Consider the following 17,668-nt stretch of genomic DNA (forward strand, 5'->3'; position numbering starts at 1 on the left):
ATACTTGTATACAGTGCCTCGACATCAAGACTGGCTATTAGTGTACATGAATTAACCTGGATTTCCTGCAGCCTGACGACAGTATCCTTGGTATCCTTGAGATACGATGGCAAGGTTTTGACGAAGGGGGAGATGACCTGTTCTACATATTCACTTATACTTTCGCATAGGCTTTGGTTGCCAGAGACAATGGGTCTCCCTGGAATCGGTACTCGTTGTTTATGGACTTTTGGGATAGCGTAAAACGTTGCTCTAGTTGGTCTCGGCCTGTACATGACTTTGTATTCTTCCTTCGTTATTATATTGCAATCTTTGGCACTTTTTAGTAGTTCTTTTAACTCCAAAACATATTTTTCTGTGGGGTCTGATTTAAGCTCCCTATACGTATTTGTCTCATTCAGGAGATCCATTACCATTCGCTCGTAATCTTTCCTTTCCAGTAATACAATATTCCCTCCCTTATCGGAAGGTTTTATAACCAGATTCTCATTTTCCATTAGATCTTTCATGGCTCTCTGTTCTTCTATACTCAAGTTACTATATTTATTCCTTTTTGGGGCTTTCATTTCTTGTAAATCTCTGGTTACCACATCGACAAAGGTTTGGATATTTGCATATTTGCTAAAGGGGGGGGGGTAAATTTAGACTTTGGGGTTAGTGTACTGAATGGTGGGGTTGGGGCTACAACTTCTCCTTCTCCTTCCCTCTGTAGACTCTCAAGTGTCTCAACCGCTTCTCTCTCCCGTTGCTGGATGTTAATTTCTACCTGTTCCCTAGAGTTAAACTCCTTGTGTAGTGCTAATTTTCTAGCGAATAGGTTGATGTCCTTGACCCACAGGAAACGGTTGAATGATGGTGCTGGGGTAAATGATAGGCCCTTTTGTATAAGACTTATGTGTTCTGTAGTTAGGTTTATCTGTGTTTTATTAATTATTTGCATTGCTCCATTGCTCCTCTTATCTATTGGTGTGCTGGGGTCACCATTGCCTTCTACTGCTTCTAATGTTCTTATATCTACATCTTTTGATTGTAGCCCCACTTCTCCCTGTCCCGTAATCCCATCCCTTGCCCTAAAAAACCTCCCTGTACTGCATTCTGAGGCTGTAAGGTGACATTTGTTGGTATAGGTAAGGAGGATGGTTGCGGAAATTGTAAGTATTGCGACTACTGCATTTGAGTATTTTGACCTGGCTCTTGAGTTGTTGTCCATGTTGTATTTCCACTTGAACTTGGATTTATGTTGGTACTTGAATTCTGTTGTGGATATCTTTTCTGTGGATATGATGGTTTGTTTTTGGCTCTACGCTTGGTCTTTACTGTGGTTCGCGTATTGCTGCCCTCCACTTCAGAAATCTCAGATTCGGAAAAATATCAGTATATTCCCTCCAGTTCTCTTTTGGTCTGACTGTGGGAGAATGGGCCGACTGATTCAAGCTGATAGAAGAGAAACGTTGACTGAAATAACCACTCGCTACAACCGAGGTATGCAGCAAAGCATTTGTGAAGCCACAACACACACAACCTTGAGGCGGATGGGCTACAACAGCAGAAGACCCCACCGGGTACCACTCATCTCCACCACAAATAGGAAAAAGAGGCTACAATTTGCACAAGCTCACCAAAATTGGACTGTTGAAGACTGGAAAAATGTTACCTGGTCTGAAGAGTCTCGATTTCTGTTGAGACATTCAAATGGTAGAGTCCTAATTTGGCGTAAACGCAATGAGAACATGTATCCATCATGCCTTGTTACCACTGTGAAGGCTGGTAGTGTAATGGTGTGGGGGATGTTTTCTGGGCACACTTTAGGCCCCTTAGTGCCAATTGACCATTGTTTAAATGCCACGGGCTACCTGAGCATTGTTTCTGACCATGTCCATCCCTTCATGACCACCATGTACCAATCCTCTGATGGCTACTTCCAGCAGGATAATGCACCATGTCACAAAGCTTGAATCATTTCAAATTGGTTTCTTGAACATGACAATGAGTTCACTGTACTAAAATGGCCCCCGCAGTCACCAGATCTCAACCCAATAGAGCATCTTTGGGATGTGGTGGAACGGGAGCTTTGTGCCCTGGATCTGCATCCCTCAAATCTCCTTCAACTGCAAGATGCTATCCTATCAATATGGGCCAACATTTCTAAAGAATACTATCAGTGCCTTGTTGAATCAATGCCACGTAGAATTAAGGCAGTTCTGAAGGCAAAAGGGGGTCCAACACCGTATTAGTATGGTGTTCCTAATAATTCTTTAGGTGAGTGTATATATATAGATATATATATATATCTATATATATATACACACATATATATATATATATATATATATATATATAAAAAAGAAAATGATGGCGGCACTGGAAAAAAGCAGTTTGGGTGTTAGGTCCAGGGATGTGTCACGGCTGTAAGTGAGCACAGTGAACACACAGTGAATAGCGACTGACCGGACCCAAACTAGGGAGGATAAAGGGTGACCCCCGTCAGACCCTAAAAGCTCTCCCTAAGCTGCTATTCACATGTCCGGATCCATATGGTGGATCGAGACATGCCCGCGTACCTTAGGCTGATGACCACTGAAACCCCTACAATAGTGGGAGGGGCACGGCCACCGGTGCCCTGCTCAGTATATGGACGGAACCGGGGTCGCCTCGGATCCAGTCAGCAAAGAAACAAAAACACACAATGATTGAACACTTAACTGAAGGAGTTGCGGCTGCAGTGAAAACAGATCCGAAGTCAGCAGACAATATCCGAAGTACTTGCTTCAGCAGAACACAGATCCAGTGAAAAGGTATCACACAGGTGAAGTTACTCAAGCGAGAGATACAGCTCAAATGAAAAGTATAATCCGCACCTCTACAAAGGAGGAGGGGTGATTTAAAGGCAGCGAAATCAAACACAGGAGAGACAGCTAGGAGGAAGGAAACAGAAAATAAAGACCTCATCACAGGGGCGGAGAAACAGGGCAGAGGGAACTCCTCCAAGCTCTAGTAGTGACATCATCACAGGGGTGGAGAAACAGAGCTGTGAGAACGTCTCAAAGCTCTGGTAGTGACAGGATGTAGCTGCTTACCCCAAATGGATAGATGAAAAACGGACAGCACTCCAAGTAAAAGCAATGGTGTTTATTCACCACCCATGTGGATGGCAACGTTTCAGCTCATACAAGAGCCTTTTTCAAGCAATGAAAACAGTGTATACTGGGGTATATATAGTCCAACCCCTCTTACATCACAAAACAATCAATCAGTAATAATGACTAAAAAAGTGCATAATAGTGCATACACTATTATTATTATTATTATTATTAATATCAAAGTGCATAAATGTGTATTATTAATAAGTAGAAAACCGCATCAATGTTGTGTCTATAATATAATATGAGGTATATATAAAATACCATAAAAGTACAATAATTAGATACAGGTGCACATAATGTGGGAGGGGAGAGAAGAAATGATGCTGCAAAAAGGGGAGGGGAAAGCGGTGACATACCCAACGTTATTCCTTGTGCCACACATGTTGCATACCATTGCTTTTACTTGGAGTGCTGTCCGTTTTTCATCTATCCATTTGGGGTAAGCAGCTACATCCCTGTACCTAGCACCCAAACTGCTTTTTTCCAGTGCCGCCATCATTTTCTCTTTTTTCTATATACCGCTTGGGTGGCTGAGCACAGATTGATTTTTGTACACTTTGGTATACTATTCCTGTTTCGTCATGACGGATATTGACTTTCCATGTGGCTCTATGTACTCCCAGGAGGATACGGATCGCATATTATTGGACATTGGGGGAGATGCTGCTTTTTTGAATACTCTGTCTATCCATGAGCTCAAAAAGAGATTTGAGTTCCTATCCCAAAAAACAGCTTTGTTGCGCCTGCATATGACCACACTTGGTGAATACTTCAAGGTGCAGAGGATTCCACGTGGCATGAGGTCTAATTTGAGACCTAATTTGTTTTCTCACAATACAGAGTTTTGTAAGAAGTTTGAAGTGTTATCCAATAGATATTCTTTAGATTTCATTCTGCTGAATATTCAGTACCTTCAACAGGAATTAGCCACCATTGCCAATGATACAGCAGAGATTGATCTGACATTACGGACATCCATGTCCACAGAGGAATATTCACTATTCAATGATAATGTAGTGGCTCATGTGGCACGAGCCAAAACGCAATAGGAGGAAGGAAAAAGGTCAAAATGTAATTGTGACTCAGAGGATTACAAAAAGGATGCAGTTTATACCTGGCAGTCAGATACCAGCAATCTTTATTTCAAAGATCCAAGGAAGAAGAAAAGGAAAACAACGGCTGTTTCTACATCATCCTCCCTTTTTTTAGGGTACAATGTGGACCCACAAAAGAAAGACGAGGTCGGACCAGGAGAGGGGGTCATAGACACCATAGAACCAGCAAAGTCCAGAAACAACAAGACCAGAGCACAGACCAACAAATCACAGAAAAACAAGAGGAAGTGACAGTGATCAACCTGTCATCTAGGATACTCACCCCAGCTCAAGTGAGTGTTTTAAACAGACTTTCTTTCTGTCCCATGTCTTCTTCTAACTGGTTTGATCTGGACGCTGACTTACATACATTTTTTTGCAGAATTAAGCTGAAAGTGTGGTTTCATTCTAGGGCACAGATTGCGGCGCCTCAGGCTAGCGAGTTCTCCTTGAGACGTCTCGATCTGCCCTTGAAGAGCCATTTTACCCCATATGTGAAGGAGGCCTCTGTTGATGCATTTATTACTGCTGTCAAGTCCGATATATCTGCATACAAGTTGAAATGCAACAATAGTGTTCTTAAACATCCAAACCTTTCTAGTTTGGAGATTGAGGCATTAGACCAATTAAGAAAAGACCCTTTGTTGACAGTTAAACCTGCGGATAAATGTGGAGCGGTGGTCATCATGGACACCAGTAAATATGTGGCTGAAATTCAACGTCAGCTGGATGACACTGATGTGTACTCTGTTCTTCAGGCTGACCCTAAATTTGAGATTGCAAAACTTGTCAAGAAATGTTTGACTAATGCCATTATGGCATGCACTATTGATGAGGACTTATGCACATTTCTTAGATGTAGATCATCCGGTTACGCCGGTTCTATGCATACTTCCTAAAGTACATAAGTCCCTCAGTGACCCTCCTGGACGCCCAATTGTCTCCGGTTCGGATTACATTTTTAGCTGTATTGCGATCTTTCTTGACAAGGTGTTGCATGATTTTGCAGTAGGGGCTGAGTCGTACATACAAGACACGACCGACTTCCTATGCAAGCTGAACATGATTGAACTTACTGGTGTCCATGAGGTCCATTTGGCATCATTCGACGTCACCTCTTTATATACTTCGATTGACCACGATCTGGGTATTGGTGTAATTGAACGTATACTTGGTAATTCATCTTACATCACAGCTGCTAAGAAATTCATTATTGATCTATTGCAGATAATTTTAAGACACAATTATTTCCTGTTTCAGGATTCTTTTTCCTGGCAAAAACGGGGCGTAGCAATGGAGTCTAATGTAGCACCCACTTATGCAAACATTTTTATGAGGTGCTTTGAGGAGGATGCCGTCCATGTGTCCCACCACCGCGGCCATTTGCTGCGGTGGTGGAGATACATCGACGACATCTTCCTCATATGGACTGGTAGTGTTTCCCAGCTGATTGAGTTTCATATGTTCCTAAATGGTGTCAACAAGGATCTTCAATTTACCCTGGTCCACTCTGAGACTGAACTTCAGTTTCTAGATACTAAAGTCACATTCAACCAGGGCAAGCTGCACACACAACTATATACTAAGCCTACGGATAAAAACACCCTATTATGTTTTAATAGTGGTCACCCACATAATATGCTCAAGTATTAACCCTTTTCACAATTTCTTAGGGTCAAACACATAGTTTCTGAACCTGAGAAGGTAGGTTCATCTTTGAACACTATGGCTAGTAAATTCCAAAAAGGGGATATCCTGCCCATCTACTTGATTCCCATATAAGCAAGGTCCAGAGTTTGGATAGAAGTAGTATTTTGGAGAGGAGGACGTCCAGGAGGTCACAGACTGTAACGATCGGCAGGGTGGTTCCATCTGCAGCACAGCGACTCCTCCCACTGGGCGGAGCTACCCCATATAAGCCCCGTGGCAGCTATGCACGGTGTTCCACTAATTTGGAGTGTGCACCGTGCATACTGCTACAGAAGCCTCCCCCATAGGCATTGGATCCGGAACCCCTGGGAACCTTATTCCTCACTCCGCTAACCTCCCTGGCAATCCGGGACGCTACTGAGGACTCTACCAAACCGCAAGTATAATGAATTCAGTGGCTGAATATAACCTGGACTATCAGTACCTTCCAACTAAACAATAATATTCAAGGCACTCTGTTCTCTGTATAACTTATGCAAGTGAGGTGTGTGTTATGGAAAACAAGATTTATGGACTATAACTGTTGCCTTCATCAAAATGAATTACTACATCCACCTGTAGGGCGTATGGCATCTCGCCGCTAATAATACATTCAGAGCAGGGAACAGGTGTATGATGTCAGGATCCCTAACTCTCCGCTCAGTTGTTTGAGAGAGCCGCCTGGGAATCCACTACTGAACCTGATCTATAACCTCACTTTCCTTCTGGGTCTTGGGCACTGGTTAATGCAACACGATTCCGCAGTTGAGATCCTCGCAGAACAGCTCGGTGCATTACATATTAGTGGAACTTCAATGGATCCAGCGGAACTAGCACGACACATTGTCATCCTCTCACAAAAGGTTGAGAACCTCTCAGAGGATGTTCAGAACCTGCAACTAGAGAACCAGACATTGCGAGACCTTGTCGCACAGAACACAAACCCCCCAAGGGAGGGACCTGAGCCAATGGTCAGTCCTCCGGAACTATTCTCAGGCGATCGCAAGCAGTTCCGAGTTTTCATTAATGCTTCCAAATTAATGTTTGAGCTTCGTCCTAGGACCTACCCTACTGACCGGATAAAAGTCCTCACTATGATCTCCTTTCTTAGGGGGGAGCCCAGAGCCTGGGCAAATACCTACTTGGAGAGGGAGGACCCCGTCCTAGACAACTACCACCAATTTCTTACAATCATGGCCCTCTTGTATGAAGACCATAGCAAGCAGCTGACGGCGGAATCCGCCATCAGGAGCATTAAACAAGGCAGACGACCTGTTGAGGATTTTATCGCGGAATATACGCGGTGGGCTCGGGAGACTGAGTGGAACGATCTCAGTCTTAGGAACCAGTTCCGTCTCGGCCTTTCCGAAGCACTGAAGGATGAGTTGGCAAGAGGTGACATGCCCCTCACCCTAGAAGATCTTATGCAACGTGTCACCATCCTCGACAGGCGTCTCCGTGAACGCAGAGCAGAGCGGTCCTATGGATATCTACCTCCCAGTAGACAAACCGAGATGCATCCTCCTGCAGAAAAGATGGAGATAGCTGCCCTCAGGGGCCCTCTAACAGAAAGAGAGAAAACCAGAAGACGCAACCTGAATCTCTGCCTATATTGCTCTTCCGAAGGCCATGGGGTAGAAGATTGCCCGGTAATACGGAAGAAGTCCGAAGGTAAGCGATACTCTCTATGTAAAATCGTAGATCCCCAGATCAGAACCCCGGGTTACTTATACACCTCTCTTACTCTACAGTGGGACCAAAATCGTCTTACCGTTGACGCAATGGTGGATACAGGATCCTGCGGAAATTTTATCTATACGCTGTTGATTAAGCGAAATAAAATTCCATTGATCAAAAAGAATTCCCCATTGTGCGTGAGTTTTATTGACGGTACTACTTCGGCCTCAGGCCCAGTTCAAAACCAAACCTTACCTATAATGGTGACCTGTGAAAACAACCACACTGAATTTATGTCCTTTGACATTATACCCTCCCCTCTATTCCCTATCATACTAGGACTACCTTGGTTAAAACTACATAGACCAACACTACTATGGGACCAAGGAAGGGTACGGTTAGATTCGGGGTATTGCCAGGAGACCTGTTATCCTACAAATTCCATACTACTGGTTGGCGGCACCCAGGTACCAGACCACTACCAGGATTTCGCCGACGTGTTCAGTTCAAAGAATGCAGAGATGCTTCCGCCTCACAGGACATACGACTGTCCCATAGATCTACTTCCAGGAAGTGAAATACCTAAGGGGAGAATCTACCCATTGGCGAAACCTGAGCTAGACCACCTCAAACAGTATCTAGAGGAAAACCTGAAAAAGGGATTCATTAGGGCCTCTACTTCACCCGCAGGATCGGGAATGTTCTTTGTTCGGAACAAGGATTCCAGCCTCCGTCCTATCATCGACTATAGAGCCCTAAATAAAGTGACGGTAAAGAACAGGTACCCACTGCCTCTCATTAACGAACTGATTGAACGTCTCAGCACTGCCACTGTCTATACCAAACTGGACCTTAGAGGAGCTTATAACTTGATAAGGATCAGAAAAGGAGACGAGTGGAAAACCGCTTTTCGCACCCGTTACGGACTCTTTGAGTACCAAGTGATGCCATTCGGACTGTGCAATGCACCTGCAACATTCCAAAATTTTATAAATGATATTTTTCGAGATCTACTGGATGTTTGTGTCATTGTCTACCTCGATGACATATTGGTTTATTCAGACAACATCCAAGACCATAGAAGACATGTGCGTTGGGTATTAGCACGTTTGAGAGCCCATTGCCTGTACGCAAAATTAGAGAAATGCGTATTTTATACGACTACACTACCGTTCCTGGGTTACATCATCTCCCCCGAGGGGATTCAGATGGACCAGACAAAGATTGAATGTATACAAAATTGGCCCACTCCAGGATCCAGAAAGGCACTTCAAAGGTTTTTGGGGTTCGCTAATTTCTATAGGAAATTCATCAAGAATTACTCTGCAACTACAAAACCGCTCACCAGACTTACAAGCATCAACACGAGGTTCATATGGAATGGAGAAGCTCAGGAAGCATTCCAACTACTGAAGGACAGGTTTACATCCGCTCCCATTCTCACCATACCTGACCCTAACAACTTGTACGTCCTCGAAGTGGATGCTTCCCAACATGCTGTTGGAGCTGTCTTATCTCAACGTTCATCATTAATGACGCCCCTACATCCGGTAGGGTTTTTCTCCCGGACACTCAATCCGGCCGAGGTTAGCTACCCCATAGGGGAAAAAGAACTTCTGGCAATAAAAAACGCGTTGGAAAATTGGAGACATATATTGGAAGGCTCAACACACCCAATCACCATATACTCAGACCACCGCAACCTCGAATACCTAAAGACGGGTAAGACATTATCCTCTCGCCAAGTGAGGTGGAGTTTCTTCTTCGACCGCTTCGATTTTCAAATCACATACAGACCCGGTTCAAAAAACGGAAAGGCAGACGCCCTATCTCGTTTGAATGATCCCCATCCAGGAGCAGAATTCCCTTCGTGGGTAATTCCACCCAAAAAAATTATTGCCACTGTAGCTCTACGACAAAGACTCAAGGACTGTCTAACCCTAAATGAAAACGATCTACCTCCAGGACTCCGTAAGGATGATGAAGGCTTCTATTATAAGGGAAATCATCTATATATACCACCAAACGTTACAACACAAGTAATTCAACTATGCCATGATACTCCCATGGCGGGTCATCCGGGCATCTCCAAAACCGTGGATTTAGTCCGCAGATATTACTGGTGGCCCAACATGATACAGGAAATTGAGGACTACGTCGCCTCATGTGAGATTTGTGCCACCTGCAAACATGATCGTAAGCAACCTTACGGCCTACTAATGAATCTCCCGATACCCTCCAGACCCTGGGAGTGGGTATCACTGGATTTTATAGTTGATCTTCCTCCCTCACATGGTCATAATACCGTACTTGTTGTTGTGGATCTACTAACAAAAATGGCACATTTTGTGGCCCTGAAAAAATTACCATCTTCGAAGGAGACTGCTGAGGTTTTTGTGACTAACATCGTCCGTCTACATGGAGTGCCTACTAAACTGATATCGGACAGAGGCTCACAATTTATCTCCAAGTTCTGGAAGGCTCTTTGTGGGAAACTCCAGATAGACCATCGGATGTCCAGTGCATACCACCCGCAGACAAACGGACAAACTGAGAGAGTAAACCAATGCCTCGAGCAGTACCTTCGCTGTCACTGCTCATATCTCCAGGACGACTGGGAGCGCCTGCTTCCTCTCGCGGAATTCTCCTATAACAATTCCAAAAGTGCCTCCACTCTTCACTCTCCATTCTTCTCGAACTACGGTTTTCACCCTTCTCCTCTCACTCCGATGAGTATCCCTACTAACGTGCCAGCTACTGAAGATTACATCTCCACATTACAGAAGACCCTCAAGGAGCTTAAAGAAAACCTTATCCGAGCTAGAGATCGACAAAAATGTTATTATGATCGACGCAGGAGGCCGAGTCCCCCATATCAAGCAGGGGACTCCGTCTGGCTCTCCACCAAAAACCTCCGCTTGGGTACTCCTTCTAAAAAATTGGGGAAACAGTTCCTGGGACCATTCCGTATCGAGAAGGTCGTCAACCCCAACACGATGAAACTCATTCTACCTCCTCGTTTTCAGGTACACCCCACCTTTCACGTATCTTTGCTGAAGCCTTTTCGTCCTAACCCTTTCCCGGGCAGGAACCCTGCCCCGTCACCTCCGGTCATTGTCCAAGGTGATGAAGAGTTCGAGGTTGAGGAGCTCTTGGATTCCAGAAGGAGGAGGGGGAGACTCCAGTACCTCATACGATGGAAGGGTTATGGTCCCCAAGATGATTCCTGGGAGGAGGCCGATGATGTCCACGCTCCAAAATTGCAAAGGGAGTTTCACCGCAGGTTCCCCGACCGGCCCTCCCCTTCTAGGGTACCCCGGAGGGGTTCCCTTGGGAGGGGGGTACTGTAACGATTGGCAGGGTGGTTCCATCTGCAGCACAGCGACTCCTCCCACTGGGCGGAGCTACCCCATATAAGCCCCGTGGCAGCTATGCACGGTGTTCCACTAATTTGGAGTGTGCACCGTGCATACTGCTACAGAAGCCTCCCCCATAGGCATTGGATCCGGAACCCCTGGGAACCTTATTCCTCACTCCGCTAACCTCCCTGGCAATCCGGGACGCTACTGAGGACTCTACCAAACCGCAAGTATAATGAATTCAGTGGCTGAATATAACCTGGACTATCAGTACCTTCCAACTAAACAATAATATTCAAGGCACTCTGTTCTCTGTATAACTTATGCAAGTGAGGTGTGTGTTATGGAAAACAAGATTTATGGACTATAACTGTTGCCTTCATCAAAATGAATTACTACATCCACCTGTAGGGCGTATGGCATCTCGCCGCTAATAATACATTCAGAGCAGGGAACAGGTGTATGATGTCAGGATCCCTAACTCTCCGCTCAGTTGTTTGAGAGAGCCGCCTGGGAATCCACTACTGAACCTGATCTATAACCTCACTTTCCTTCTGGGTCTTGGGCACTGGTTAATGCAACACGATTCCGCAGTTCAGATCCTCGCAAAACAGCTCGGTGCATTACACAGACCCGGATTCCCTTCATCTTCAAATATACGGAACAAAGTGATGAGATCAATCGCATTATTAAGCGACATTGGGGCATCTTGGGAGCCATAGTGAGATTCTGGAATTCAGATCTCCTCCCCTCTTTTCATACTGCAGGTCCAGAAACTTGCGTGACCAACTTGTCAGAGCTGACATTGGCCCTAGGTATAAGTCCATACAAATTTCTTTGACCACACTCGGCATGGGCAGTTTTCCCTGCCTTTGCTGCATTGATTGCAAATATATGGACAAGGGCAGGGCTTTTGTCCATCCTACTACTGGAGTCTCGTATCCAATCCGATTTCACCTTACATGTAACTCCAATTTCGTGATCTATGTTTTGATTTGCCCTTTTAAGTTATTATATGTAGGTGAAACGTCAGCTGACCTTAAGACGCAGTTAAATAACCACAGATTATCTATACGTAAAAAAAGAAAGGATCTCCCTGTTGCCAAACATTTTATGGAGTTTAAACACTCCGAGAAAGATCTTAAATGTTGGGCCACTGACCATGTACCCATGCCTTAGAAAGAGGGAGTCTGAAACCTAATGGGCTCAATGTGGATTATAATCCAGGGATATATTTTTAGATGGGCAGTTTGCCCCACAATGTTCTCTATGTGATATGCGATCTTCTCCTTTGGTGTTACATAGTGCATTATGAACACTATTAAGCCATTTTTTCTTATTTTCTATTTTCACAGATAAGAATGATGCTGCCGGGCCCAAAAAGTGGGACGTACCCTATGTATCTACATTGTGCCTACATGCCCCTCTTTTTTGGTTTATATGGCTGTTTCTATTCTATGCTCATATTGTGCCAAAAATATATCCATTCTGTACATTAGCCCCTGATGTCCCATATTGTGTGTCATTGACTGGTGGTGGCCCCCGGAGGGATTTTGTGGGTTTATATACGATGACCGCTACGCAATCCGTCGTGGTCACCGCTATGCCCCTGGTGTGTTGTAGCCTTTCCCTTGTTCTCGTTGGGTCCACGCCATAGGACACAGCATTTTTTCTGTGTTGCGCTGTCCTGTCTATCTACATGGACCTGCGCACACATAATATGGGTAGGCTTTTACCTTTTGTATAATGGCTGACCGAGGGTTTTATTAGTCATGCGCATGCTCCCGCAACGTGAAGCGATGACGTCATGCCGTGCCTCTGACGCTGCTTGGCTTCTGCGCATTGCTTTCATTGGAACGCCGGATTCGGTGGTATGCAACATGTGTGGCACGAGGAACAACGCTGGGTATGACACCTCTTTCCCCTCCCCTTTTTGCAGCATCATTTCTTCTCTCCCCTCCCACATTATGTGCACCTGTATCTAATTATTGTACTTTTATGGTATTTTATATATACCTCATATTATATTATAGACACACCATTGATGCGGTTTTCTACTTATTAATAATACACATTTATGCACTTTGATATTGTGTATGCACTATTTTGCACTTTATTTTTAGTCATTATTGTTGATTGATTGTTTTGCGATGTAACAGGGGTTGGACTATATATACCCCAGTATACACTGTGTTCATTGCTTGAAAAAGGCTCTTGTATGAGCTGAAACGTTGCCATCCACATGGGTGAATAAACACCATTGCTTTTACTTGGAGTGCTGTCCGTTTTTCATCTATATATATATATATATATATATATATATATATATAAACATATATATGAATATACATACACATATGTATATATAGATATTTATATACATATATTTACCTATATTTACCTGCAATGCATGGGCGCAGACAGTGTGTCCACTGTCTGCCGACATAAACCCATTCATTTAAATGGGGTCTGCAATCTGCATCCGACAGTACTTTTTGGACAGAAAACCCATGGATGCACTCCATAGGTTTCCGATCTGTGCTTCCATTCCAGACCACGCCGTATCTTTCGGATTTCAGACCCATCACTTGATACGGTGCGCACACGGCTGGTGCCTGTATATTGAGGACCCCCTGTTTGCTGGCCACAATACAGGCACAGGCAAGCTATGGTCATGTGCATGAGGCCTAAAGCCATACCTCCTTCCAGTATCTGTCAGGACAGTCCCGGATTTCAGTGGCAGTCCTGGTACGGGGGAGGTATGTCGAAAATGGATCAGTTTTGCCCTAATGCATTCTGAATGGAAAAGGATCCACTCAGAATGCATCAGTTTGCCTCCGATCAGTCACCATTCCGCTTTGGAGGCAGACAACCAAAACGGACATCAAAACAATATTATGGTAACAGAACCGTTTTTGCAGATCCATGACGGATCCGCAAAAAACACAAGTGTGAAAGTAGAAACCGGATTCCAAAAAAGTTGGGACACTAAACAAATTGTGAATAAAAACTGAATGCAATGATGTGGAGATGGCAAATGTCAATATTGTATTTGTAATAGAACGTAGATGACAGATCAAACGTTTAATCCGAGTAAATGTATCATTTTAAAGGAAAAATACGTTGATTCAAATTTTCACGGTGTCAACAAATCCCAAAAAAGTTGGGACAAGTAGCAATAAGGCTGAGTTCACACGGGTTTTAGCTCAGGATGCGTTCAGGTAAAAACGTGTGATTTTTGTTTAAAAGCAAGTCAGTTTTCACAGCGATTGCGTTCAGTGTTTGCGTTATTTCCGCGCGGATAGCATCCGGATGACATGCGTTATTAACGTGCGTGAAAAAAAACGCAAACATCCTGTTGAGTCACATGTTCACTTGAGACACAATATAAACACACCCAACATGCTCTTCAGTTTGTGGCAGCTCCATTTTGTGTGGATCTATATCTGAAGTGTGTTGATTCTATTTTGAGGTGTTCCTTTTGTAAGCAGGCATGTCGTCTTTGCCTACATCAACTCCTGATCTTGTGCTTTTGCACTAGCTGGTATTTCGTTGTTTCGGAGAGCAGAGAGAAATGCTTGCGGAGGAACCGCTGAGGACGAGGATGTGGGTTCACCCAATAATTGCACAGAGGGCTGTCAAAGGGCAGTTTCTAACTATGTATGCTGACCTGAGTGCGCACCCTGACAAATTTGTTCGTTATTGCCGCATGTCCATCCCTACATTTGATCTGCTTTTGGGGGAGTTGAGGCCTGGCCTAACCTTCATGAATACTAACATGCGGCGTTGTGTTTCAGCTGAGGAACGGCTAATTATAACCCTGAGGTATGTACATTTTTTGCAGTCAGATAAAAACCATGTATTTTATGTTCCGATATATAGCTGATTGTAAGCTGCATGATATCATGACAAATGTGATGGTGATAGCGTTGTAAAACTATATATTTTATTATTTTTTTCCACAGATTTTTGGCAACAGGAAACTCATTTGCCTCATTACATTTTGAATTCCGCATGGGGACCTCCACAATATCAGGAATAGTGCGGGCTACCTGTGCCACCATGTGGTCGCGACTGCGAGCTGCTGTGCTGCCACAACCAACAAGGCAGCAGTGGCTTCAGATTGCACAGGGCTTCCAGGATAGGGCATAATTCCCTAATTGTATTGGTGCCCTTGACGGCAAGCATATACGGGTGAAGAAGCCACCGAACTCAGGGTCCCGATTCTATAATTATAATCAGTTTTTCTCTGTAGTTTTGTTGGCCTTGGCTGACACAAACTACAGGTTTATAATTGTAGATATCAGGGCCTATGGAAGTTCGGCAGATGCTCGCATCTTCCGGGCTTCCAGAATGGGTCGGTGGCTTCAGTCCAACCAACTGGACCTTCCCCAGCCAGCTCCTCTTCCTGGCTCTTCTGGCCCACCAGCGTCATATGTTATAGTTGGTGATGAGGGTTTTGCTCTATCGCCAAACCTGATGCGTCCTTTACCTAGGCGAGGATTAAATCAGGAAAGGCGGACATTCAATTTTCGTTTAAGCAGGGCCAGAAGGTATGTTGAGTGTGCCTTTGGAATTTTAGCCAGCAAATGGCGTATTTTTCATTCTGCTATTCAGCTTGCCCCTGAGAATGTAAACAATGTTATTAAAGCGTGTGTAGTGCGTCATAATTTCACTCGCATGCATGACTCCAGTCCAGATGACAATGCAGAGGTGTTGACTTCAGCAGCCCATGGAGACTCTTCTCTACTTGGAATAGCAGGTTCAGCGGGACTGAGAGTCAGAGAATTATTTTCGGACTATTTCATGTCTCCTCCTGGGTCATTTACATTTAATCAACAACCTTTTTCATCTGGTCAAAGATAATATTGTTTTCATACAGTGAAGATGACTATACATTGTATGTATCCTGGATGGATGTTTTTTTTAGTTAGTTATTTTTTATTAAGTTAGGGACTCGCAAAAATATGAGGACCCTTGACGTGGGTTGCGAGCTTCCATAATTCACGTGCATAACTAATTATTTTAAATGCATGTGAAATATCAACTAATCCCTCATAATGTCATTTTTTCTGTACTGTGTATTGTACTAGTAATAAAAAATAACAAAGTCAAATTGGGTTGAAATGTTTTTGCTTTACTAAAAAAATTATATCAACAAAAAATATAATCATATTTGACATAAATGATCACATTTACAACAAAATCAAACTTCCATTACTTTACAAGTTGTACTAACGTGAGAGTGTGGGGGGGTTAACATCGGATTGCGATGGCTGGTAACTGCCCTGTGAAGAGGGGGCAAAGTGCTAGGGTGGAGCAGCCTGAGCTGCGGAGGGTGCAGGTTGAGGATATGATGCCTCTGTACTGTATAGGGGACCATATTGTTGGGGTGGAGGGAGGTATGGTTGCCGAGGAGGAGGAGGGTAGTGGGGTGGCCTGTTGGGAAACTGAGATGGAGGCCTAGATGGTGGCCCATGGATGTTCCCATATAAGCGCCAATTTTCTAGTGCAATAAATAATTCTGTGGGATCTTTTGCCGGAGTGGCTGCCTGAATGATGATCCCAATGGCGCCTTGGGTCCGCAGATAAAGATCTTCAGGAACTTTTTTTAATAGGGATCCAATACTGCGCCCATATAATTCGTAATGGTCCTCCTGCCGGACTCTGGACATGTAGTTGAGTACACGAGTATTCACCTCCACTACAGCTGTGGGCATTGACTGTTTCCGGCGTGCCCCCAGCTGAAGTGAAGGTGCATACTCTGCAGGAGGGATGTGGGGCGTGGAGCTGGTTGATGGGCCAGCTTCTGACATCTCCTCAGTGTCCAGGGAAGGTGGAATGTCTTCCTCAGCAGCAGCCTGCTGCTCCTGGGCAGCCTGCTCCGTCTCTTCCTCCAGGTTGTCTTCCGTCCTTCAATTGAGAAAACATTATTAAATTACATGTTTATATAGGGAACCTGTCATCAACTTTATGCTGGCCATAATCACGCCAAAATAAAGTACAGACTGGTGAGTCACCTGCTGATTGTCAGTCTGTCCATCATTAGCAGGTTGGTGAGAAGAGCAGGAGATTATGAATAACCAGGACTCTTCTCAGGTAGATTTGACTTTTTCAAGGCCTGGCCTGCAATGATTATGATCCTGGTTCTCAGAACCTACTTCCTTTTAGGTCATATAATATAAGTGACAGGCCACTGAAATCAGCATTTGTGTCACTAATTTATGCTGCCCTCAGGGAGGTTAGCATAAACTTGATGACAGGTTACCTTGACAAATACTCAATTTATTTCGGCACATACCATATTTATAATTTAGGATTTTTTTAACAGTAAGCATATAGGATTACATATGTACTTACGGGCGCACGTCCATTATGTCTCTGAGGAACATTAGCTGCTCTTTATAAATATAGGGCCTTTTCTTCAGTGGCCCTGAACCACTGCGGCCGTGATGGGCCATTTCTTTGCGAAATTGGTCGCGACAACTCCGCCATCTATTCTTTACTTCATCAACTACAAAAAAATAAAATAAATACATTACATACTGTATGACTACCATGTGGATTTGTAGGGATGTCCTCTATAGCAGTATTGCCCAACCAGTGTGCCTCCAGGTGTTGCAAAACTACAACTCCCAGCATGGCCGGACAGCCTTTGGCTGTGCAGGCATGCTGGGAGTTGTAGTTTTGAAACACCTGGAGGCAC

The 17,668-nt window shown here is 44.2% G+C and overlaps 1 protein-coding gene across 1 annotated transcript; it reads right to left on the reverse strand.

Moving 5' to 3' along the window:
• Positions 1-16,225: 16,225 nt before the first annotated feature.
• On the reverse strand, positions 16,226-17,443 carry LOC122922642 (adhesion G protein-coupled receptor B1-like). Its single transcript, XM_044273318.1, has 2 exons — positions 17,323-17,443; positions 16,226-16,875 (listed from the first exon to the last, which is right to left on the reverse strand). The coding sequence occupies exons 1-2, from the start codon at positions 17,421-17,423 to the stop codon at positions 16,272-16,274; spliced, it is 705 nt and encodes a 234-aa protein (XP_044129253.1). The 5' UTR covers positions 17,424-17,443; the 3' UTR covers positions 16,226-16,271.
• Positions 17,444-17,668: the final 225 nt, after the last annotated feature.

The sequence above is a fragment of the Bufo gargarizans genome, unplaced genomic scaffold (assembly GCF_014858855.1).
Source record: "Bufo gargarizans isolate SCDJY-AF-19 unplaced genomic scaffold, ASM1485885v1 fragScaff_scaffold_585_pilon:::fragment_2:::debris, whole genome shotgun sequence".
NCBI classification, from domain to species: domain Eukaryota; kingdom Metazoa; phylum Chordata; class Amphibia; order Anura; family Bufonidae; genus Bufo; species Bufo gargarizans.